Below are 24,341 nucleotides of genomic sequence, written 5' to 3'. Positions count from 1 at the left end.
AAAAATCACTAAGTTTCAAAAAGAAATGCGCTAGAAAAAGCTAATAACTTTCTTAAGACAGAAAAATTAAAAAGAGAAAGAAATGAGTTCCCATCACATTATTCAATCTTAAGTACATTCTTTAAATGCTGTTGATAGAGGCACTTGGATGGGTCACAGTCAGTTGAGCATCTGACTCTCGATTTTGGCTCAGGTCATGATCTCATAGTTCATGAGTTCGAGCCCCACGTCAGGCTCTGCTCTGGGATCCTCTCTCTGCTCCTCCGCCACTCATGCTCACTCTCTCAAAACTTTAAATTAATTAATGTTGATTTAAAAAATCCAAAAGTTTGCACTATTGATCCACTATGATCAAATTATTTTAAGTATAAAATGGCTATAAATATTATCTACCAAATTCAAGAATTATTAAGTCATCTAATTAAGATAGTCCTAAAAAGAGAATTAATGTATTGAAGTCAGGTTCATAGCAGCTAAACATCAACTAATCCATCACAGAACTTTAGGCCACATAATGATTTTCCAGGTTTATAACTGAGTCTTCTGATATTTGTTTAGTCATGTGCTAAATTAATAGTGGAAAAAAGAAAAACCAACCTCCCATATAATGATGAAATGACTATGGGGAAGAATTTCTTTCAGTGATGTCTACAATCAGGTTACATTTTTAAAATTTTCTTTTTCTAATTTTCCTTCTCATATTACAAACCATTTCCCCAGAAAGACAACTACTTTTTCCCCCTAATGGCAAAAAGGTAAACACCGTAACAATTACTAAATGATTAATGATACTAAATATTGCATGACTTACCTCTGGAATTCCAGAGCCACAGGCATATGGAGCAAATACCTTTACCAGGGAAACAGCAAGAAAGGCAAAACTCAAGGCCCAGAAGATGTACATTATATAATTCATGATGTAAGAACCAGGACCCTAAAGACAAATCATTTAATAGTAATACATTAAATTTATAGTGCACACTCCTGATGCAAGTGCTTGCCACATAAGAAATTTGGGTAAAACTCATAAAAGTTTCCTGGCTTACTTCCACAATAGTAAAAGCTTTATATGAACAAAATATTTAAGAGAATCAAAAAGACATATTCATATACACAAGGGGCCTTACTCTATTTAATGTTTTTTCTAGCTTTTTCCTGATCCCTAAAGTCTTAATGTCAAAAATCTGCTACACTTTAATCTCTGCCTACCCGCAACCACATTTTGGAAACAGTTGTGAAGACAAAACTACATTCCCACTTAGATCTCATTCTGCTGCAATTTTCCTGAGGATCAAGTGAGAAACAGCATACTGCCCATCTTACCAGCAAATATATTCTTTTTATAGCTTGAAAATTCAGCTCTAACAAAACTTTAAAAATATATCCACATATGACCATTTAACTACATATATTATATAACATTCTAACTTCTACAGTGTTCTTCAATACAGAACATCAAGAACAGTAAGATAATCATTTAAATATTATAATGCCACAAAGAAAAATCTATGGATTCCTTTGAGATATCTCCGGGTACAGGGCTTATTTCACTAAATTTTTTGATAATTCATACTTTGATAATTCATCCTGACAATTGTGAGATGTTAAGCAGTTTTAATAACTTGACTTCATATTAACTTTGTGTGATTATACAGATCCTATCACACTTTTCTACAATAAGAAAGACATTTAATGTCATAATTGAATAGACCTGAATGTGACTATGTAGTTAACTAATACACGAGCTTCTTGAAACTTTACATTTTACTTGCTGCAGTGTATTCTCATATTTTCCAATCTATCTTATTACATTTTTTTCTTTTAATGTAGCTGCAATAATCTGTAATTCTGTGATTAAGTGAATTAGATACTCATTTTACTTTATCAATTAATTCACCGTCAGACATAGCAACACTTACTTCTGCTTGACCTATGATTAATTCTGCCCATGTTTTCCACTGTGGACATTTATCCCTCTCTTCAAATGTTGTTTCATTAGATCCCCAACAACACTGTTCATGGTTGTACCACAATGCACTAAGGCAAATGCCCTCCTTTAGGTCAGTCATCCAATCAGCAGCAATGTCTATTAATCCAGCCAATGCCCCTGTAGGGGGTGGTAAAAAAAAAAAAAAAAAGTAAATCCATTTTTGGGGAGCATTTAGAACTATCAAGTTAAAAGGGTCAAAGAAAACTGAGGACTCCCTAGAAATAAAGGGTCACATAGGGAATATTATATAAATTTAATATTTTTAACTTTTAAGTATAAATAAGTTTCTATTACTTTTAAAAAACTGTTAGTAGCCACTCTTTAAAATAAAATGACTATTTTTTGTTTGAAATTAAAACTAATTACATCATTCAAATTCATTGTGATTGTAATAAAGATGTTTAAAAGACACTAAAAACATCTTTAAAAGGCAGCTATCTTGCAGGAAGTTCACATATCAGGTTATTAAAGTCAGAATTTTTAGTTTTTCAATCTGAAACTTAATAAAATTACAAGTTATCTCAATATTAAAACTTAATGTCCATTAGAAGTAGTGAAACTTATAGCATTAATGAATTACCTTGACAGATTTTTGTGTGTGTGTTTTTTAAATAACAGAAAGTCAAATGTACTAAGATCATTTTACTGACAGAATACGAAAATACACACATTTATGGTCAAAATTTAGGTCCTTCTCATCATATAAAAAGATCAATAGGTCACATACACAGTGGCCACAAAGTTCTTGTGCATGCCAGTTAGAGATACAAGTACTTCCCTCTAGTCTCCACATAAATTTTAATTTTCCTTATGTTCTTCTGGACATAATCCTCCATGGTGGAAACTGAAAGTCATTAAAACAGTCCTTAATGTTTGTTTTCAGATCTTCAAATGCTATTTCTTAAAATCTCATGTGGAGAGACTCTGTAAGCACTCTATAGCATGGTAGTTAAAATGCAGGCTCTTCCTAAGTGTCCATCAACTGACGAATGGAGGAAGAAGATGTGGTTTCTCCATACAATGAAATACTACATGGCAATGAGAAAGAATGAAATCTGGCCATTTGTAGCAACAATCCAACCAACATGGATAGAACCTGAGGGTGTTATGCTGAGCGAAATAAGTCAGGCAGAGAAAGACAGATACCATATGTTTGCATGTATAGGTGGATTAGGAGGAACTTAACGAAGGACCAGGGGAGAAAAGAAGGGGGAAAATAGTTGGAGAGAGGGAGGAAGGCAAACCATGAGAGACTCTTGAATGCTGAGAACAAACTGAGGGCTGATGGGGGTGGGGGAGAGGGGACGAGGGGTGATGGGTATGGAGGAGGGCACTTGTTGGGATGAGCACTGGGTGTTATATGGATACCAACTTGACAATAAACTATTTGTAAATTAAATAAATAGATAGATAGATAAATAAATAAATAAATGCTGTGGAGGAGAGAGGAGAGGAGAGGAGAGGAGAGGAGAGGAGAGGAGAGGAAAGAAGGAAGGAAGGAAGGAAGGAAGGAAGGAAGGAAGGAAGGAAGGAAGGAAGGAAGGAAGAAAGAAAGAAAGAAAGGAAAGAGAGAGAGAGAGAGAAAGAAAAAGAAAGAAAGAATTCAGGCTCTTGAGCTAAACTGCCTAAATGTAAATCTCTGGTTAGCCTCTTACTAGCTACGTGACCCTAGTCAAGTGACTTAACCTCTCTCTGTGCTTCATGTAAAATGGTAATCATAAGAGCACTTACTCCATTGGACTGCCATGTGGTTTACGTACGTGTAAAGATTTTAAGGCAGTGAATGAAACATAGGAAACAATAAATATTAGCCATTTATTATGAGGTTAACATTGAAAACTACTTTATTGTTTATCTGGACCAAACCACATATTTTAAGATACAGAAACTGAACCCAGAAAGATCAACCAAACTGGATACACACTTAAAATGACAGAGCCAAGACTAGACTCTGAAGCTTCCTGCCTCCTCCTCTTATATTTAAGAAGGTTTCTTGAAAGCAACAAAGCAAATGCTTTTAAAAATCCAACAGGGCCTGAAAAAAGAAATGAAGGAAGGAGGGGAGAACTATTCCATTTTTCTGTTAACCAAAAAGGATTATATTAAAACTTTTCTTTACCTGATGCCAATCCTGTTAGTGTTACTACTAGCCATCCTGACCATGCATCATATAAGCTTTTTGTCATTTCCCATGCTGATTCTTTCTTTTTGCTGTTGATCTGAAATTAGAAATGTTTATGCTTCATTTCTCAAACTATGAATAGAAGAGACAATTCTAGAATCTAACAATTTTTCTCAGTTATTATACATGAGTCAGTAGTCTATAAAGTAAATAACGGGAAAGGTGAGTTTGGGGGCAGAATCACTATGTCAGACAGTTGTTATACCTCTAAACCAGATGCTAATCATTTACCCAGAGATCTGCATTTTTAACAAGAGCCTCAGAATTTGAGAGTAACAGATCCACAAGCCAGAAAGAGTCTGGTGTAGGCTGTTTTACACTGAATCAATTTAGCAGATAAATATCTTTTATATTAACAGAAATAAGACATTATAGACTGATAGGTCTGTCATTCCCTGGCCATTTTCTGGTCCTAGCAGTTAAGTGGACTATAATATTCTTTAAAAGGTAAGGTCAGTGAATAATAGTACCATGCCCATAAATATAGTATACAATAGTCATATGAATAAAGGGGTTGCTAAAATTTGTAGGCCTGTAAATATGTAGGTATGGAGAGCTTTAATCCTGTCTGTGGGGTCCAGACGCTCTCTTCTATCACTGTGTAAGGAAAAGTGTCCTTTACTGAATATAGTGGCAGAAATGAGATTAGAAGGACAGTAATAGATTTGATGTCCAGATCTCACTCTACTAAGATACGAGAAGGCAAGCCTTCCTTCTTTTTGTAAGAATGCACTTCTTAAGCTCTCCCTAACTAACCCAAACCTCTTCCATTCTATTAGGATTGTTGCTTTAAAAAGCCATATTCTTAGTCTAGGACTTAAGTGTTCAAACTGAATGGCAATAGCTGGAATTCAATGCTCTGGTCTATTTTAAATATCTGCTCCATTTTAAGCCTTAAGGCCTCACTAAAAACACTCCAGTTAAGTTCTAGGTTGAATATGGTGCAATTTTCCACCTTCTGTACCATGAGGGACCAATCACAGATACTAAGCATTCTTTAGAGATCAAAGTTAGGTTCACTTCTTCCAAAAATAATCATTAAACCCCATGTAGCTTTTTCTCAATGAGAGTAACTATAATGTTTCATACAATATGAGGTAAAAACTTGGAAGTCATCTAAATGTTCATCAATATAGTAATGGTTAAGGGAATTGAAGTTTATCTTATGAAAATTTCTGCACTCACTGAAAAAAAATGAGATAGAGGCAGTGTTGTGCAGGGGAGAAAAGCAAAGTGGATACAAGTGTGTACAGTATGCTTCCATTTACCTAAGAAAAATAAGTACATAAATACATATGCCTGTATTTTTCAAAATAGAGAGATAAACAATAAAATGTTGAAAGTAAATCATTATTTTAATGGAAGGGAGGCAAGAGGTTAAATGGGACAGGGACTTTAAAACAAAGTAACTTGTATGTGTAATCCTAGTAGAATAAACACTAAAAACAAAAAATATATATATTTAAAAGAAAGAAAACACGAACTTTTCAGGAAGCACATCGCTGGTGACAGTGTCAGTAATATTCTGAACCTAGTGTGTGTGTATTATGAACTAAACCATATGGTTATATATATGGTGTTAAGTGAGATTTTTGAAATGGCTGAAAGAGGATACAGATTTAAGAACTGGCAAGTTAAATAAAAGCTCAATAGTAATGAATTTAAATTAGAAGTTTCCTATAAACTTATGAGGCTAGATAGAAAACAATGGCTGGTCCAGACGCAAGAAGTACCTCTCATGCCCACATCACCTATAAAGCATCTTCCTTCAAAGGAACCAAGGTTCCTTGGAGAAATGGCTGACTCCAGGTTTGGTGCAGGAAATGTGTAAGATGAGCTAGGATCATCTTGTTTTCCAAGAATATGCCAAAATCTATTAAGGATGTGTCAAAAGAGACAGGCATCAACCTAAGTAAGTTCCCACTGGTCAAAAATGGGATAACATACACATCAATAAGGATAGTATCAGTGACAGATTAAAACACAACTAATATGTTTAAATCTGTGAATGCATGAAGATACAGAAACAAACGCCAAACAAGCAAACAAAAGTCTCATTGGTCAACTTTGAGGATTCTAGGGAACCATTTAATTTCAACCTTTCTCCCTTTTCTGTACAATCTGAACTACAGGAAACCCAAATAATTGGTATGAAGAAGGTTCTTATAGAATTTTCAAACTAATAAATAAAAAAGGAATGACAATTAACTTAGCAACATTTTGCAAAATACTGAGTCATATTTGAAATGATTTAATGTTGATTTGCTTCAAAATCTGAGGTAGGAGGCTGCACAAGTATAATAGTAGTTTAGGGGGAGGCATACCTGGGTGGGTCAGTCATTTAGGCATCTAACTCTTAATTTCGGCTCAGGTCACGATCTCAGTTTCATGAGTTTGAGCCCCACATTGGGCTCTGTGCTGACCCTGCAGAGACTGCTAGAGAGTCTGTCTGTCTGTCTGTCTGTCTGTCTCTCTCTCTCTCCCACCCACCAACTTAAAAAAATTTTTTTTTAAGTTCGGGGGAAAAGAGAATTAGGTAGGTATATGCACTGACACAGAAAGTTTTTTTTAACAAAATGTTTTTAAAACAGTAAGAACATTTATGTGTAGAATTTCCCAGGTTAAAAAAATTTTATGTTTATGTTAAGTATCGATCAAAAGCACAGAAAATGATACTTGACCTATCTAGAAAGAGATGATTGGTCAGATTAGCTAGGACACTGCCTACTTCATATCATTTTAAATGTTTTCAAGGACTATTGACTACCTTCAAAATGAGAGGGAAAACAGTATACTATGGTTTCTTTTAGTTTTAATTTGCTTTAAAAATGTTATGAACATGATTCTTAAGGATACTTTCATACTACCTCACTTTAAAACACATTTTAAGTACAGCCTGAGTATGTTAGTGACTTTGTAAATATATGTGATTCTAAGTACAACTGATTTACCTAACAATCATATGAGATGCAGGAGTTACAGTGTGCCTGCATTAGGCATACTGGATTGAAACACTGGTTCTCATAATGTGGCCATGGATACTCTGGGGGTCCCTGAGACCATCTCAATGGGGGTCTTCAAGGTCAAAACTAGTTTCATCATAACATTAAAACTGATGTGCCCTTTTCACTGTTTTGACATTTTCACTGACAGTGCAAAAGCAAATGCAAAACAGCTGCTCCTCAGCACAAATCAAGGCGGTGGCATCCAAACGTACTGGTAATCATTACATTCTTCACTGCCACGCATTTCAGCAAAAAAAAGAAAAAAAAAAAAAGTTAAGTGAACGCCAGTTTCACTTAAGAATGCCTTGATGAAATAGTAAAAGCTATTATGCTTCAATCATTGAGTCTTTTTTATAGTATGTGTGATGACTTAAGTATATATAAAGGCTTCTGATGCATATGGAACTATGAAATTATGTCTTAAGGAAAAGCATTTAAGTGATTTATTTGAGTCATAAAATAAACTTGACACCCACACATGGAACACCATTTTTACTTGAAACAAAGACACCAAAGAATGATTTTTCAGACTTGAGAATCTGACAGGCATTTTCTCAAAAACAAGCCAAGTAAGCCTGTCATATCAAGTTAAATAAAAGTGTATTTGTCTCTAATCACAGAATTTGAGCTTTCAAGTAAAAATAAGAATTTTGGGAAACTTGTATCTATCACTATAAGGATGACAAATTCCCCATACTTAAAGACTTTTCTAAAGAGATCAGTGTTGATATTAATAAATGTAAATTTTTATATTGTATAATGAAAATGAAAAGTGTCAACACTTGAAATAACTGCACAGATCAGTGAATATTTCCCACTGATCACTGTACCATCACTGCATGATGTTACAAAATTATTCATTAGAGTTGAAGGTGAACTAACAGATTTTAATATAACAAAAAACAAAAAGTACACTGATATAGTTTCAGATTACACACTGGCAACTAATCTTTAAGAAAGTACCACCTGTCACTATGGTACAGTATCAAAGAATATCCACAATGATACAAAAAAGTTATTAAAATACTTTTCTAACTACCTATCTGTATGAGTTTGGACTTTCTTCATATATTTCAACCCAAACAACATATCCCAACAGACTAAATTCAGAAGAAGATATTAGAATCCAGCAGCCTTTTATTAAACCAGACAATAATGAGACTTATAAAAATGTAATATATGTCACTCCCTCACTAAATATTTTGTATTTTAGAAAATAGATATTTTTCATAAAAATGTTGTTTTGTTTTCATAAGTATATGTTTTGATGTTAATGTGTAATAGGGGTTTCATTACTTTCATTACATTTTAAAAATACTCTCAGTTTTTGTATCTAATATGGTAAATATCAATTAATATTGCAACATAAACTAAGTTGTAATATGAGTTTTATATAAGTTGTAATATTAGTTGTAATATTAAGTTCTTTCACCATCTTCAATAACTGTTTATAGAGTTTAGAGCAGGATGTCTGGGTAGCTCAGTCGTTAAGCATCTGACTTCAGCTCAGGTCATGATCTCACAGTTCGTGGGTTCAAGCCCCGCAATGGGCTCTGTGTTGACAGCTCAGAGCCTAAAGCCTGCTTCAGATTCCATGTCTCCCTCTCTCTCTTCCCCTCCCTCACTTATGCTCTGTCTCTGTCTCCCTCTCTTAAAAATAAACATTAAAAAAAAAATGTTTTTAATTACATATATAGAGAAAAAACATATAATACTTACAAAATGTAGAAATTTACCTAAATGTACTTTAATGCATAATATGTATTTTGGCAGCCTGAGATCACTGGCAAAAATATATTATTAAATGATGTAGTTGTGCACTATATTAAAATTTATTAAAAACACTTACCCGTCTATGCCTTTCTCTGTCTTTACATTTCTCTCGCACCCAGTCAATTGTATGGAAATCATCATATGTACCAACACCTGGAATTGGTTCATCCAAAAGATCCAATAAGTGTGTAGAACTGTTAATGCTGCCTCCATTTGTCATTGTATAATGAGTTCCTACAATGCAAAAAAGAACAATGAGTATGTTTTTTGAGAGGCAATGATAAACTACATAAGCTTCTTAAAAGTTCATTAGTAATTCATAAAGAAATAGTATCGCTTGAAATGCGATAAAACAGAGAGGAAAACATCAAAAAAAAGTTATCCAAAACTCAGAAATAAGGCAAAAAGACCATGGTATGTCACTTTAAATCCATACTAGAGTATCAAAAATAAGCCTGAGGAAAAGGACTTTGATTATTTTCTATTGATTAGGGCATAGAATCTGTAAAGTTGGATAATGACTTAAAGAAGATTCATTATATTGGAAATTTCTGCTTTCATCTGGCAAAAACCTAACTGAACTTCATCTAATAAAAAAGATAATACAGAGAGTTGTAGTGTTGGGGTGTTTCGGTTTTGCCCTATAGGAAAATTTCATTCACTGATATTTTGTCTCACACATCCTCCTCTAAGTCATCTGTCATCAAACTAGTTTCCTCATTAGTATTAAATAAATCTTTGACATGTGCTCACTATATATTTATAAATGTAAGAAACTTAAAGGTACCAGGAAGGACACTAAATGACAGTTAACAAAAAAAGAAATACACATGGCTCTTAAATTTTAAAAGTTCAATCCAACACAAAAAAGAGAAATGCAAATCAAACCTACAATATCATTTTCCTCTATCAGACTGGTAAAGATAAAAAAGCTGGCTAATGCATTGAGTTGCAAAATTAGGGGAAAGAGGACTTGCCACAAAATTATTAAAACATAAACTGTTATAACCCCTCTGGGAAGGCAAAGCTACCAAAATTTAAAATACACAGACACTCTCAATCCCAGTTTATTCACTTCCAAAAATTTTTCTTACAGTTACACTTGCATAAATCCGTAAGTTATGCACAATGTGGTAAAACATTTTACTGTGTGCTCTAGAAGGAAAACAAACAAACAAAAACTAATGCCCAAGTGCTCATAATCTAAAAAGAGGGTCCACAAATGAGCCAGAGAGTAAATACCTTAGACATTGGAGGCCATATAGTCACAGCAATGCAACTCTGCCATCGTAGCACAAAAGAAGTCACTCACAATATATAATGAATGGCTATGGCTGTGTTTCAATAATACTTTATTTATGAAACAGGTGAAGAGCAGCATTTGGCTCAACCCCTGATCTAAAGTCTCTATACCACAAACCAAAGTCAACTCAGGACATTTATTAAGAATTTTCTACTTGGGACACCTGCCTGGCTCGATCGGTAGAGCATGTAACTAACTCTTTATTTTTGGATTGTAAATTTGAGCCCCACATTGGGTGTAGAGATTACTTAAAAATGAAATCTAAAAATATAAAAATAAACAATCTTTTACTTAATGGCACTCTTCTAGATATACAGGAGATATAAAGATAATAAAAATATGGCCCCTGACTTCAATGTAATACTGAATAGTGTACTAATAAACTTAATGTCTATCTACTTCTACCAGGTAGAGGAGGGTTCTCTCTTATCTCCCTATTTAATACATTTGAATATTTGCCTTGGAATGTGTAAATCTTCTGAAAGAAGAATAGTATATTGATTTCAGTGTTTTGGCAGAAGTATTCCAGGAATAAATAATTTATCATTTTTGGCCGAGGGCTTAAAAGCCCAATCTCTGCAAGAGCCCATGTTGATTTACATAAAACCACTTTATACTTTTGTACACTAGCTCTTTCTTCTCTCTACCCTAATTTTACTTGCAATTCCCACTTGGTAAAAGCTGGCTAAAAGGCCACAAATTTTCTTAAGGAAATATATACTGGAAAATATAATGAATATTTATAATGTCTTGACAAATTTGAGAATCTCTGACTCTGCTTTCCATATAATAAGTGGTTATTTACAAAATGTTTTTGGCGGGACATGTCAAAAGACTCTGTGGACTTCTGATATAATGACATCACTTCTGGCCAAAGGAAAAATAAAATAAGTCCAATTTGAGGGAAATCCTACAAAATAATGGCTTACATTCTTTAAAAATGTCAGTCATGAAAGACAAAGAATGACTGAGGAACTGCGCTAGATTAAAGGAGACTCAAAAGACATGACAACTAAACAGAACACGTGTTCCCAGATTATTACAATGCAGATCAGGAAAAATGTTTTGGTTTTTTTTTTTTAGTTCCTATTAAAGGACAGAGTGAAACAACTGGAACATTTGCAAACAGTCTGTAGATCAGATAATAGTACTGTATCAGTATCAATTTTCTGATTTTGAAAACTGTAGTATGTATGTAGTAATGGCATACATAAGGAATGTCCATTCATAAGGAAATACACACACATGTATGTATTATATACATACACACACAAAACAGTGTATGTTATACAGAGAATAACATATTTAACAGTGAAAGAATAAGAGACAGAATAAACAAATGTGGTAAAATGTTAAGATTTCAGAAATCTGGGTGAAGTATAATACATATAGAATTCTCCACATTTTTTTTTTTGAGAGAGTGAGCACAAGCTGGGGAAGGGTGGGGAGAGAGGGAGGGAGAGGGAGAGAGAGGGAGGGAGAGGGAGAGAGAGGGAGGGAGAGGGAGAGAGAGAGAGGGAGGGAAGGAGAGAGAGAGAGAGAGATGGGGGGGGGCGGGAGGAGAGAATCTTAAGCAGGCTCAGTGCACAGCCCAACATGGGGCTCAATCCCACAGTACTGGGATTATGACCTAAGCCAAAATCAAATGTCAGATGCTCAATTGAGTGAGTCACCCAGGCACCCCTCTTTTTACTATTTTCAACACCTCTGAAATTAAAAGAAAATGTTTTTTCTTTAATTCTACTATGTAATATTTTGCAAACTTCTAACTCCCCCACCCCATGTTGCCCTTATGTGCATAGAGTTCCAGAACATGGACTGCTGATCTTAATTATTACTCTTCTATTCAAAAACTAAAAGGCAAAATTTCTGTATCACTTAACACACATCCATACAATACATCACTGGCCGCAAGATAAGAATTGTCAAGCTGTTTGCACCACAAAGATTTGATAAGCAAATGAAGCATGTATTACTCTAATAGACATAAGCCAGGAAGTGGAAAAGCAGACACTCATTTTTATGAGGTAGCAAAGGTACAACAGCACAATAAACAAGATTTATATTAACTCTCTGGTTTTGCCTTTAATGATTTTCAAACAGTTAATCTGCAGAAACTACTCTGACATCTAATTTACAAAACTATGCAGCAATTCAAAGCATCTGAAAACCTGAAATAAAACTTTAAACCAGGAGGGAGACCTTGGGACAATGTTTTGTGCTTTGGGGCTTTTAGGTTGTGTCCCTTAGAACTGGGGCTGCTACAGAACATGTTAGCATGAGAATTAGCCAGAGCAGCTTGTGTGCCCAACAGACTGTTTGTAGGTCAGTCTGTCCCTTCAACCCTATTTGCTTCTACATAACAATGGTATTTGAAAAAAAGCAGGTTATAGGGAGAAGTAAGTACTGACTGGTATTTTTGGTTTTGGGGGAGCCCACAGAAACAGAGTCACTGTTTCCCCTCTAAACTATTAGAGGGGAGTCTGGGTCATTCTTGTGACTCCTGCAATCAAATTGGCTTAGATGGTAACAAAGACAGATTCTGGTATGAAAATAAAATAAAAACTTTTGCAGAGACAGAAATGATTAGAATATTTCTTTGGCTCTGATAAAGTTAATTAAATGGAATCTCCAGGAAGAGAAAGGCAGACATTTCAATCTGGCTTTAATTTCTCTCCTTTTGTCCTGTCCCTTACTCATTGTACAGGGCTATTACCGAAAATTGAAAGACATCATACTGAATGTGAAATCAGCATATTTTTTAATTTAAAGTTTATCATTGCAGAGCGTTGGACTTGGTGGTCTGTCCTCTGCTCTGCTTCCCCTCATTTTTAACAATACAGAAGTGGAGACCCCTCCCTTTCCAAGACACTTTTGACCCACAGATCTGTTCCCTATTTCTCACAGTCTCTGAGAACAGTCATCACACTCATAACAGGGATTTTGAGCTCAACAGTTCAGAGGCCCTCAGACAAACTACAAACTGTGACAGTGTGTGGAGTCTCTCATTTGTACAGACTGGATTCATCACACATTTACCAAGTCAAGAATTCCAGATAAAGTGTTTCAGCTTTCACTAGCAGATCATAAAAAATATGGTGGGAATCTATAAACCCTCATAAACTTCCTATTGTTACCAGACTAAAAAGTACAAAAAGATGTCCCTACTGGGAAAAAGATAATAAAGATGCTTGGATTAGAAAAAGCACATAATCCCCAAGTTCATAAAACTAGCCCTCTTTAGTGAATGCAAAACTGAAAGTGGTTAAACATTTGATAAAAATCAAGCCCCTGAAGTTGCCACAAGGACTTCTAGCAGAGGAGGACACGTACGACACCTGCTTCAAGAACACTGGGAAATTAGTAATGTGGTGGCATCTAAACCCTACAGATCAGGAAGCAGTTAAATTCTAATACCAGAGCAATTTCACTTTAAAAATCGTAAATCATTTTTATTTAAAGATAGTTGTGAGGGGCACCTGGGTGGCTTAGTCAGTTAGGCATCCAACTTCAGCTCAGGTCATGATCTTGCGGTTTGTGAGTTTGAGCCCTGCATCAGGCTCTGTGCTTGGAGCCTGCTTGGGATTCTGTGGCTCCTTCTCTCTCTGCCCCTCCCCCACTCACACTCTGTCTATCTCTCTCAAAAATAAACAAACATTTAAAAAAATTTTTTTAAGATAGTGTGAAAGTGTTCTCATTTATATTTTAAATACTTTAAAAAAGTTTGTAATTGCAAAAGATTGCTAAATAAAATCCAAGAAAAGTTAAAGTAGAGTTTAAAGAGTTAATACCTATCCTTCTGAAACACAGTAAAGAAAGGAAAGCTTTCAGTGTTTCCATTCTATGAGGCTTGCATTATCTTGATATCAAAGCCAGGCAAAAACACCACAAAATAAGAAAATTACAGACCAATATCCCTGGTGAACAGAAATGCATAAAATCCTCAACAAAATATTACCAAGCCAAATTCAAACTGACATTGAAAGCATGATTCACCATGATTGGCCACACTTATTTATAAGCTCTTTATTACTTGCCATACTTACCAAAACCTATCTCACATCATTAAATGCATATGCATATCATTTTTAATATACTTCAGATTACTTTAATTGTGACATACTGTAATTTAAACCACCAGGTTAGTTTGTATTACAAACAGCACATGCAATAAACATATGAACCTAATTAGTCGTCCTCTTTCGCAAATGCTTTTTAAATTTTTAACTTTTTTCTTGTTCTTAACACTTTCCCCTAGCTGCATGTCCAGATATTCAATATTAATGACCAAGTGTGTCCCCAAATTTAAAATAACCACATTAACCAGTAGCTGTCCTCAGATTAGTATTATTATTTGTCTAATGGTCCCTTGACCTGGAAACTCATTTCATTTCTTTCTGTAACATAACCCAATTATTTTGGGGAAACTTCTATCCCTCATTACATGCAGTCTTAGTGAGAGCATCAATCAAGGTGTTCTCCCCTCCCTAGCTAAGAAAAAGGCACATGATCTAAGTTAGACTAATCAACTCTATCTCTTGTAAAGGTAAATCTTAAGCAGAGTACTACAAAGACATTGGGAGTCTATTAATTTCAATGACTTAACTTCAAAAGTATATAGGATAGTTCCTGCTACTTGGACTGTAAGAAAGTATAATCTGAAAGTAGTAGAGCGCAAATTTAAGAAAAAATTGAAACACTCTTCTGGAGTTGTGGCTACCAGATGCCAGTGATTACCCTTCTACTACATAATGGCTGAGAAACAACAGCAAAAAGACTGGAGAGAAGACTACCTTCTTTTCAGAGTGACCCAGTAGACAAATTCCATGACATTTAGGCACTGTGACCATAATGCACTTGTAGATCAGAAAGACCTACAGTCATATTCCAGCTGTCACCTAATAGCTATATAATTCTGCACACATTACTTACTAACCTCTTTGAGGAGGGGATTTCCACCCACTTTTAGAGTATTATGTGTAAAATGGAGACAAATCATGTAAAATATCTAATAATATATCTGACAAACAGGAAATCAATAAACACGAGTTATTATTTCTGCTCAAATATTCTGGCATTTAAAACTTCATCAGGCTGCATTATATTACTCATTTATATTACTCATGTGGTATTATTCTTAACCCAAAGGTTGACAAAATGACAAAGAAGGGGGAAAATGTCTTATAAACTTCAACAATGAGTTCTACAACTGTATATTGAGCAAAAATCCTATAGATTTACTAGATAACTTAATTCACCATGCCCAGCTGGAATGGACACAGAAACAAATTTTTAAAACCAGTCTATGGTCAATAACCCATCTTTCCATGAAATGGACATTTTGCAACTCAAATATCACCAACAGTATTTCATAGTCCAAGTATCACCAACACTAAAATACCTCAGTAAACAGGAAAAATCTCCAATCAATAAACTGTTAACTGGGTTCCAATTTTCTTGTAAGATTAACTATTGATAAGAGAACTTGCCTTGTTTATATTTTCCCCAGATGCAGAACTTTTTATCCCTCTGTATAGCCCATTAGCAGCCCTTCTCTTCTACTCCTTAGCCCCTAGCAACCACTAATCTACTTCCTGTCTACACAGATTTGCCTATTTGGCATTTTATATAAATGGAATCGTACATATGTAGTCTTTTGTATTTGGGTTCTTTCATTTAGCATAATGTTTTCAAGGTTCATCCATGTTGCAGCATGTATCTGTACTTCATTAATTATTATGAGTGAATATTATATTGTATGGATATACCACATTTTATTTATCCACTAATCCACTGATGGACCTTTAGATTGTTTCTTCCTTTTGGTTATCATGAAAAATGCTTTCTTAAACAGTTATATACAAAAAAATTCAGATATAACCTATGTAAACAAAAATTCATTTACTAATATCAGAAATCTAAATAAAAAAGAGTTATTAGTCTTTTCAATAAATGATGCTAGGACCACTGGCTATCCACATGCAAAATAATAAAGCTGGACCTATACCTCACACCATGCATAAAAAAAATAACTCAAAATGGATCATAGGCCTAAATATAACGGCTAAAACTATAAAACTCTTAAAAGAAAACATAGGAGTAAATGTTTGTAACCTTGGGTTAGACAATGGCTTTGCAAATAAAACACCAAAGCTCAAGTGACAGAAGAAATAACAGATAAACTAGACTACGTCAGAATTAAAAAAAATATTTCCCACTGAGAAGCCAGACACTGTTATACATCTGGTATCTAACAACAATAAAACAGTATTTACATTGTTCTTGGAACCTGGCACACTAGACATTGTTCTTGGCACTTTAGATATATTAGCTCATTTAATCCTCACAATAACCCCATGAAATAGGTAATACTCCATTTCACAAATTAAAAAAAACAACAACAGAAAGTTAAGGAATATGACACCAAGGTCAAACACATAGTAAAGTAGTTAACAGCGATTCAAATTCAAGCAGTTTGATTCCAAAGGCATTTCTTACCACTATCTAATACTGCCTAAAAATAATTTTATGGTTAGTTTGCCTGCAGATGTATATTATAAGATAATGTGGACACACTTCTGAGTAGGTTAAGAACCTTTACGTAGTGTCTTCTTCCAAAAACACTTGTGCACATGCACTTTGCTTTCAGACAATACAATCCTACTCTTCACCATTTTCATCCCTCTTTGTCTTTGGTTCCAGCACACTTGTCCTGTGTTACTTAAAATGCTGAAATGAAAACCTGTTGGAATAGTAGTCATGGGCACCACTCTGCTACCAGCACTGATGTCCGTATGCTTTAGCAGGGGTCTATGACAATAACACATCCCATTTTCATGGTCAGGCTGCTCCAGATTCAATTTAAGATCTTAGGAAGCCTACCTTTACCCCAGGGAGAGCTACCTAACTGCCTCTCCGGGTGTATACTTTGAAACTGGTCTTCAAACTTTTTTGTCTGTGGCCCACAGCAGGAAACATTTCTTACTGACATAGTGAGTAGTGTTCTCAAGTAAAACCAAAGTTTAGTATACTTACTTTGTGGCAAACAAATAACAATCATACTTTACTTTCTATTTTCTTTTCCTTTTTTTAATGCTGGTAACAACCCAGTTGATTTCAGGACCACTTTTAAAATGTGCAATTTGACAAACATTGAACTAAAACACAGACATTAATTACACCTGAAACTGAGCTTCTTAGTAATTTCACAGACACACATGGTCAGCACCTAAGTCTCTTCTCAATGGAGAATAGTCAAATAATAGTTTTGGATGAAAAAGTAGGCATATATGTATTTACTAAGACTATAATTATCTCTAGAGTCAGTCCCAAAAGATGTGGGAGCTGTGATTCCTGGCATTTATAGTCATAATGCAGACTACTGTCCTATCACACACACAAACAAAACATATACGCTTTTCCTTAGTTATGAAAGAAGGCAAGCAGAAATCCAAAATTCTACATATTCTGACTACCCAGTTTCTTCTATGTATTAATAACAGGAAGTCTAGTTCTCATTGTGCTTTTTTTTTTTTTTTCCCCTTCCCTCTGTGACCTTACTGATAAGAAATGGTCATCCTGGTGAGGGAAGGGAAAGTAAATGTAAGTTGATAGTGGAACTTCCAGAATGTTAGCAGACTCCCAAATGAAAGATTAAAAGGGTAATGGCAAGCACAGTACTAAGTTCTTAGTAGGTGGTCAATTAAATGACTGCTAGATAAATGAATAAAATGTATGCTCTTGATATTTGTTCTGCCATTCACAGTCATATTTAATTGTGATCTATTTAAAATGCCAAGACTTGGAAATTAAAACCGAATTCTGAAGAAGGTGACCAGAGATATACAGCCAGTAGCAGTGCTGAGTCCACTACCCAATTCACTGTTTTCTTCTCTGTTCCATTGCCATCCCAAAATAAAAAGTCACATCTTTAGGCAGAGATGATAAAGTGGATATTAACACAAATGTATAACTGAAAACAAATTCCATGTTCATGTATTATCTATGAATGTTAAGATAATCTGTACATTTCATAAATAAAAAGAATTTGCTTTCTTAAATGCCAAGAGGAGCAAACGAACAGAAACTCTATCTTTTTAATTTAATTAAGATTGTAATGGACTATAAAAACTTACAAATTAAACATATGTTTATTTAAAAACAAAAAAATGTTTTATAACTTAAACCACCAGTCTCCTGTGCTTTCTGTAGGCACAAAGCAGAGACCTCAATGCCAAGAAAATAGCCAAAATGATAAACCTAATCTATGTGGCAGGAGATCTTGCTCACATTTTGAAATCCTGATACACAAAGCATTTCTGACTTACTGACAAGCCATGAGATTAAATTAGTGTCAGTTATTTTTAGAAAATAGAGCTAAAGACAGTAACATGAACCAGATTTTACTGAAGGTTTTAAATTCAGATACTGTAAGCAAAATAAATTTAAAGATGGGCTTTGTTTTGAGGCACCTGGGTGGCTCAGTTGGTTAAATGTCTAAGTCTTGATTTTGACTTAGGTCATGATCATGATCTCCTAGTTCGGGCAGTTCAAGAGTTCGAGCCATGGAAAGTGCTTGGCATTCTCTCTCTCTTTCTCTCTGTCTCTGCCCCTCCCCCACTTCCTTGTGGGCACGGTCTCCCTAAATAAATAAACTTTTAAAAGAAAAAAAAAAGACAGGCTTTGTTTTTTTACACTATTGTTTTAGAATACAAAGAGTTTCTGACATCAAATAAAGAATTTTTGTTCTTTTAATTTACAGACATTTACTAGATGAATTAATCTGTAAGAAGAGATTTAATTTTCTACTTGGCTAAAAGAAGTAATGGAAAGTACACTAAGGATGTGGATCCTAAAATCATTTTACAAAGAGCCAACAGAAGAATGTCCCTATGACAGTAAAAATATCATCTAACACCTGTAATTCCAAATAATGTGCAAAAAATGCTAACTAATGATACTTTTTGGAGGAAATAAAAACGATCAAACTCATATATTATAACAGTAAAAAAAAAGCATCACTCAAATACATTTCTGAGCTAATGAATATCAAGAAATAATTTCAAGCAGACACTGAGTAAGACCCCAAGCTTTTATTTTAATTAGCAAGGCCCCACTTTTTGAGCTTGAAGATTATTAGTCTGGCATTCAAGCTCTCCTAGCATCTGGCACTCTTCTGCCTAGCCACACTGCTCCCTTTACTGACCCACTGATAAAACAAAACTTATCAGGGAACAACATATTAGGCATTTATATCCATTAGAGCATTTATTCATTCTATCCTCTCTACTAGAAATGTCATATCGAATTTTCGTGTGTACTTGAAAACTTGCCCTACTTTGATAGCACTTGTCAAAAGGAGACTGATCACTTCCTCCCCTAAAATCCCACAAACCAGGCACTATATATCATTCACCAGAAATGTATTAATTTCCTTGGGGTTTCTTTGTTTTTAAACTTGGTAAGTTTTCTTATGACGCTGCCAGGCTCCAAATTCCAAGTATTACAGGGATATACATAGTGAGAAGCAGTATTTCCCCATATTTGAGAGTATGAACCAAATCATCTGGATTGAATCCTGACTTCTCTTTATTATTCCTTTACCTCAGTTCTGTCAATAGGAAAATGGGGATTAAAACAGTACCTAAGTGACAAGTCTGTAACGAGGATTAAATAATGTCACACATGAATGAACTGATATACCTAAAGCACCTACAGAGGTATCTGACAAACAGTAAATTCTATACTATTAGCTATTATTAATATTACTATTACTACCATCATTGTTCTCCACAGCACCTAGTAGTGCTTTATATATACAAGAACTCAATAAATACTTGAATGAAACAATCAATATTCAAATAATTTTTAAAGGTCCCTTATTCAGTAAAAGGAGGCTAAGGCCCTGGTAGATTTCAGAGAAGAATTCAACTCACCAGACTACTTAGACATCAAGATCAAATTAAGAAAAAGTCAAAGTATTGGGGCACTATGGTGCCCCACTGGCCCAGGTCATGATCTCACAGTTCCTGAGTTTGAGCCTCACATTGGGCTCTGCGCTGACAGATGGCAGCCTGGAGTCTGCTTCAGATTCTCTCTCTGTCTCTCCCCCCTGTTATACGCTCCCCCTCTCAAAAATAAATATTTTTTAAAAAGAAAAAGTTCAAACTATTAAAACAATCCAAATGAACCAAGTTTTTTATTTTTTTTTCCTGATAAAAATAGAAGAGACATTTTATGAAAAAACTTGATAGTTTCTGTATAGGAAATTTATCTTAAAGATGGCTATTTCTAAAATGCCATCTTAATTTCTAATCTATCAACAATATGCTAATTCTATGTTTAATCTACTTACATTTCTAGTCTCTATATTACCAACTTAAGAAGGAAACTTCAGGGGTGCCTGCGTGGCTCAGTCGGTTAATTGTCCAACTTCAGCTCAGGTCATGATCTCATGGTTCATGGGTTCCAGCCCTGCATCGGGCTCTGTTCTGATAGCTCAGAGCCTGGAGTCTGCTCAGATTCTGTATCTCCCCCTCTCTCTGACCCTCCCCTGCTCATGCTGTCTCTCACTCTCTCTCTCAGAAATAAACATTAAAAAAATTTTTAAAAAGGTATTTTTAAAAAAAGGCAGCTTCATCATTTACCATCTCACCTTGAAAAGTAGAAGTGAATTTTATTTACTCCACAAAGGTAATTCCTATTTCTAACACTCAGAGATTCAGTTAACAGATTCATGTTTACTTTATTAATATTCTTTACAGTGTTATATTTTGATTATCTGCCTCTTCATTCTTACCAGCCTAAGGAGATATTTCTAGTTATTGTAATTTTGTCCTCACAGGAAAGCTGATTCCATTTTCTTGATTTATGCTAGCTGCCTATTTCTACATCTCCTGTTCCTTTGTGTTGACCCATGGCTACAATAGGTCATAAATTATAGGAAAACAAATAACCTCTTATCCATAAATATCAGGATACGACAGTACAGTCAAGTGAGCCTAATAACTGACTGAACTGTACTAGAAAGACAATGTTACTTTCAAACAACACTGGCTTATTAAAGCAAGTCTCATCCAGGGATAAAGAAACTATCTGAGCTGTCAAGAGTGTGCTTGATTTAGACCTTAAGCAAGATTCCTAAAAGACTACACATGAAAATATAAGAGAAACAAACAGCTTATGTTTTTAGCAATAACTACATCAATAACCATGCCTTACTCTCACATAAGCTTTGGTTTATTTATTATTTGCATATCTCATACAGAGATGAAGTCCATCTAAGTTCAGTCAAAGACTGTCAAGCTTAACACTGGGAATTTAAATTTCCCAAGCCCAGGTTTTCTGGTTTATCATCATCAACAAACAGATGTTGTAATAGCTCAGAGAAAATACAGTTTGTCTTGCTTTACAGTTTAATTACTGATTAGCAAATACCGTGATATTTGAACAGTCACCATTCATTTACATTGTTTCCTGTTTAAAGAAATTCTTACCAGAAGAGGGATGATGAAAACATACGAAAAAGGAGAGTTACGAACACATTAAAAATTGGGGGGGGGGGGGGGGGGGGGGACTCTGGGTGGTAAGACTATAAGAAATTTTTATTTTATTTTTTATGCTTTTAGACATTTCCCCAAACATTTAAAATAACATGTATACATATATATGTATATATATATAGAAATTTTATTGAAAGCAACTTTGTAAGTTAAAGTATACCATATGTTAATATGAGCTTCATATAGTTTTTCTCACAATCTGAAAAGTTAGCTTTTACTAACAGAATACTACAATATATTCAATGTTACAACTGTTTAGAGCCTAAGACAGTATCTAGCCAACACAATGTAACTGATAAATATTTGCTGAATATCTTAACATTTTATAATTGTAATGGAACTTATTACTAAAAATAGTGGTATCAGAATACAAACTATATTTTAACTAAAACAGGCCAAATATGCTCAGGAAAATCATAACTTCCTCATTTGCTTCATAAATAAAAGTATGGGTTAACCCATACAATGAGTTTATAATATCATGCAGTAATTCAAATTAATGTGGCTCATAAACGAAATCATCTAGCTAAGAGATTTTTCTTAAGGTTCAGTTCTTTTCTAGAACAACCACTACCAACCAGTCTAATTTTAGAATAGTTTAAGAAAAATTTAAAAGGACAGTTTTATTAACATGTAATCAGTTTTACGAAGACCCAGGCAGTGCCTGCCAAAAGATTTACATGAATGCTGGGTGCTTTTCCGGTTTTTATAAACTAGTGACTATTATTTTTTCTGACGTATAACAATACCCTAAATGTTTTTATCATATCAATTTTTATGAAAGACCCATAGGAGACAATGCAGTTAATGTTAATCAGCTGAAATATATATTAAATGAAAAAATTAATATAAAAATCTGTTCATCTTTATTGCCATCTTAAGGTGTTCTAAAATAAAGGTAGAGCTTTTACTATAAATTTACTTTGTGGTGGCAAATCTACATGGTAACTGGCAGCAGCTGAAACATACAGGTGCACAGACACACACTTGATTTCTCTGTGTAAATTAAAGGAAACACGTAAGTTTTCCAAAAGAAGAAAAACATTACTTTTTAGATGCTAACATGACCCCAGTTAGCTGTAAAAGCGGATTAATTCATTTTCACAGTTAAATAGAAAGAGGATTTTCACACAGAAGATGGAGTCGGAGTCGGAGTCCGATGTGATCTGAAGCAGTACTAATCTGCACAGAGAAAACAATCAGGGACGACTACAGAGCCATTCAGAAGGCTGCATTTGCTCCTTACTAACATTCCAGGGCAACTAAACAACATACTACAATATATAAAGGACAATCCAAAACCTGTTTAAACTACAGAACCGCCCAGCCACATGCAAAACATACCACCAGAGGATTCACAGCAAGGGGATGGTATTACCTCTTTTATGTAATTCCCTCAAGGGAATACAGTCTCCTCCCCCGTCATAAGGCAAATAGGGATCGGAAGAAGCATCCATGATTAGAATTTTTATAAAGAAGAAGAAAAAGAAAAAGAAAAGCTCGCTAGCTTAAGAAAACACTGGCATTTTTTCCACCCCTGCACCATTAGGCGAGGGAGATGCCATATTTGATGAGGGTTAGAACTGTATGTAGTTCGACTCGCTGAAGCAACTGGGTTCTTCCACAGTGGATGATGTCATCAAAGGGAAATTATTGCAGCCTGGTTGCTAGTGGCTACAATCTAGGAAGGCTTAGAGGCGGAACAGCCTTCTTAATCAGGTCCTGCTACGTATGATGATGACTAAGCTGCAAGTGTAACAGACAAAACTGGTTTGAGAATTTTAAAGCTCTCACCGTGCAGCTTCTAGAACATCAGTGGCAACTATAGCAAAACAATAGAAACATTATTTCATTTTCATTTTAAAATAAATATAAAGGAAACCAAGTATTTAACATAGAGATGTGAAAGGGAAATACTGGATGTAGACAATGCCTCTTTTCAATTCTAATGTAGAAAAATGGGAGAAACATACTAGGAAGATTGTATGACTTTATAATATAAATAAATGTACTAACTTTTATATATTTTTATCCAAAGACTTAAAGAAACTTGGTTTTAAAAGTCTATTTTTAATTATCTAAACTGTACTACAGACGTCTACTGTGGATTAAAAAATTTAGTAACCGAACAGCAGAAGAGTGTTTTATCTCACTAATCCCCTCTAGCAGCCTCTTGTTTCCTTCCTTCAAGGAACTAGCTAATAACATGTTCTAGCTTTTGAGAAGAAAACATACTAAATAATTTAGCTATTATTTGTAGAAACTATGCAAAAAAATACTAGGTAGGAGATCTTTCTTTTTTCCTACTTTTCCTACCTCACAAAAATTTGTGCTTCAAAAAAAAAAAAAGGCTTTTAGTAAAATGTGTCTCCAAAGTGTATTCCAACTGTTTCTTTGCTAAAAATTTTTATGGGATTCAGAAATAAAATAACTCTTTGTTTCAAACTGTCATTCCAAAATAAAACAACTGATGCTTATTTAATATGAGTTCACATTTTTATAGCTATCTCTGAGGTGATTACTCTAG

At 34.5% G+C, this 24,341-nt stretch overlaps 1 protein-coding gene across 4 annotated transcripts in view; it reads right to left on the bottom strand.

Annotated features, from left to right (window-relative positions):
- CLCN3 (chloride voltage-gated channel 3) overlaps nucleotides 1-24,341 on the bottom strand; it is a 93,895-nt gene that overhangs the window by 27,154 nt on the left and 42,400 nt on the right. For 2 of the 4 annotated variants that reach the window (XM_039219209.1, XM_039219211.1), the window contains exons 1-5: nucleotides 23,193-23,372; nucleotides 9,027-9,184; nucleotides 4,110-4,209; nucleotides 1,920-2,107; nucleotides 812-934 (exon numbers count right to left, since the gene is read on the bottom strand). In XM_039219209.1, coding sequence (XP_039075140.1) covers nucleotides 812-934; nucleotides 1,920-2,107; nucleotides 4,110-4,209; nucleotides 9,027-9,184; nucleotides 23,193-23,271 — 648 coding nt within the window. In that variant the 5' untranslated portion in view covers nucleotides 23,272-23,372. Of the gene's footprint in view, nucleotides 1-811; nucleotides 935-1,919; nucleotides 2,108-4,109; nucleotides 4,210-9,026; nucleotides 9,185-23,192; nucleotides 23,373-24,341 lie in introns of those variants that run through there. The other 2 variants (XM_039219208.1, XM_039219210.1) reach the window with 1 other exon arrangement.

Source organism: Hyaena hyaena, unplaced genomic scaffold, assembly GCF_003009895.1.
Source record: "Hyaena hyaena isolate Hyena2069 unplaced genomic scaffold, ASM300989v1 scaffold_804, whole genome shotgun sequence".
NCBI classification, from domain to species: domain Eukaryota; kingdom Metazoa; phylum Chordata; class Mammalia; order Carnivora; family Hyaenidae; genus Hyaena; species Hyaena hyaena.
The sequence above is the reverse complement of the archived record's forward strand: the minus strand, read 5'-3'. Positions and strand labels throughout refer to the sequence as shown.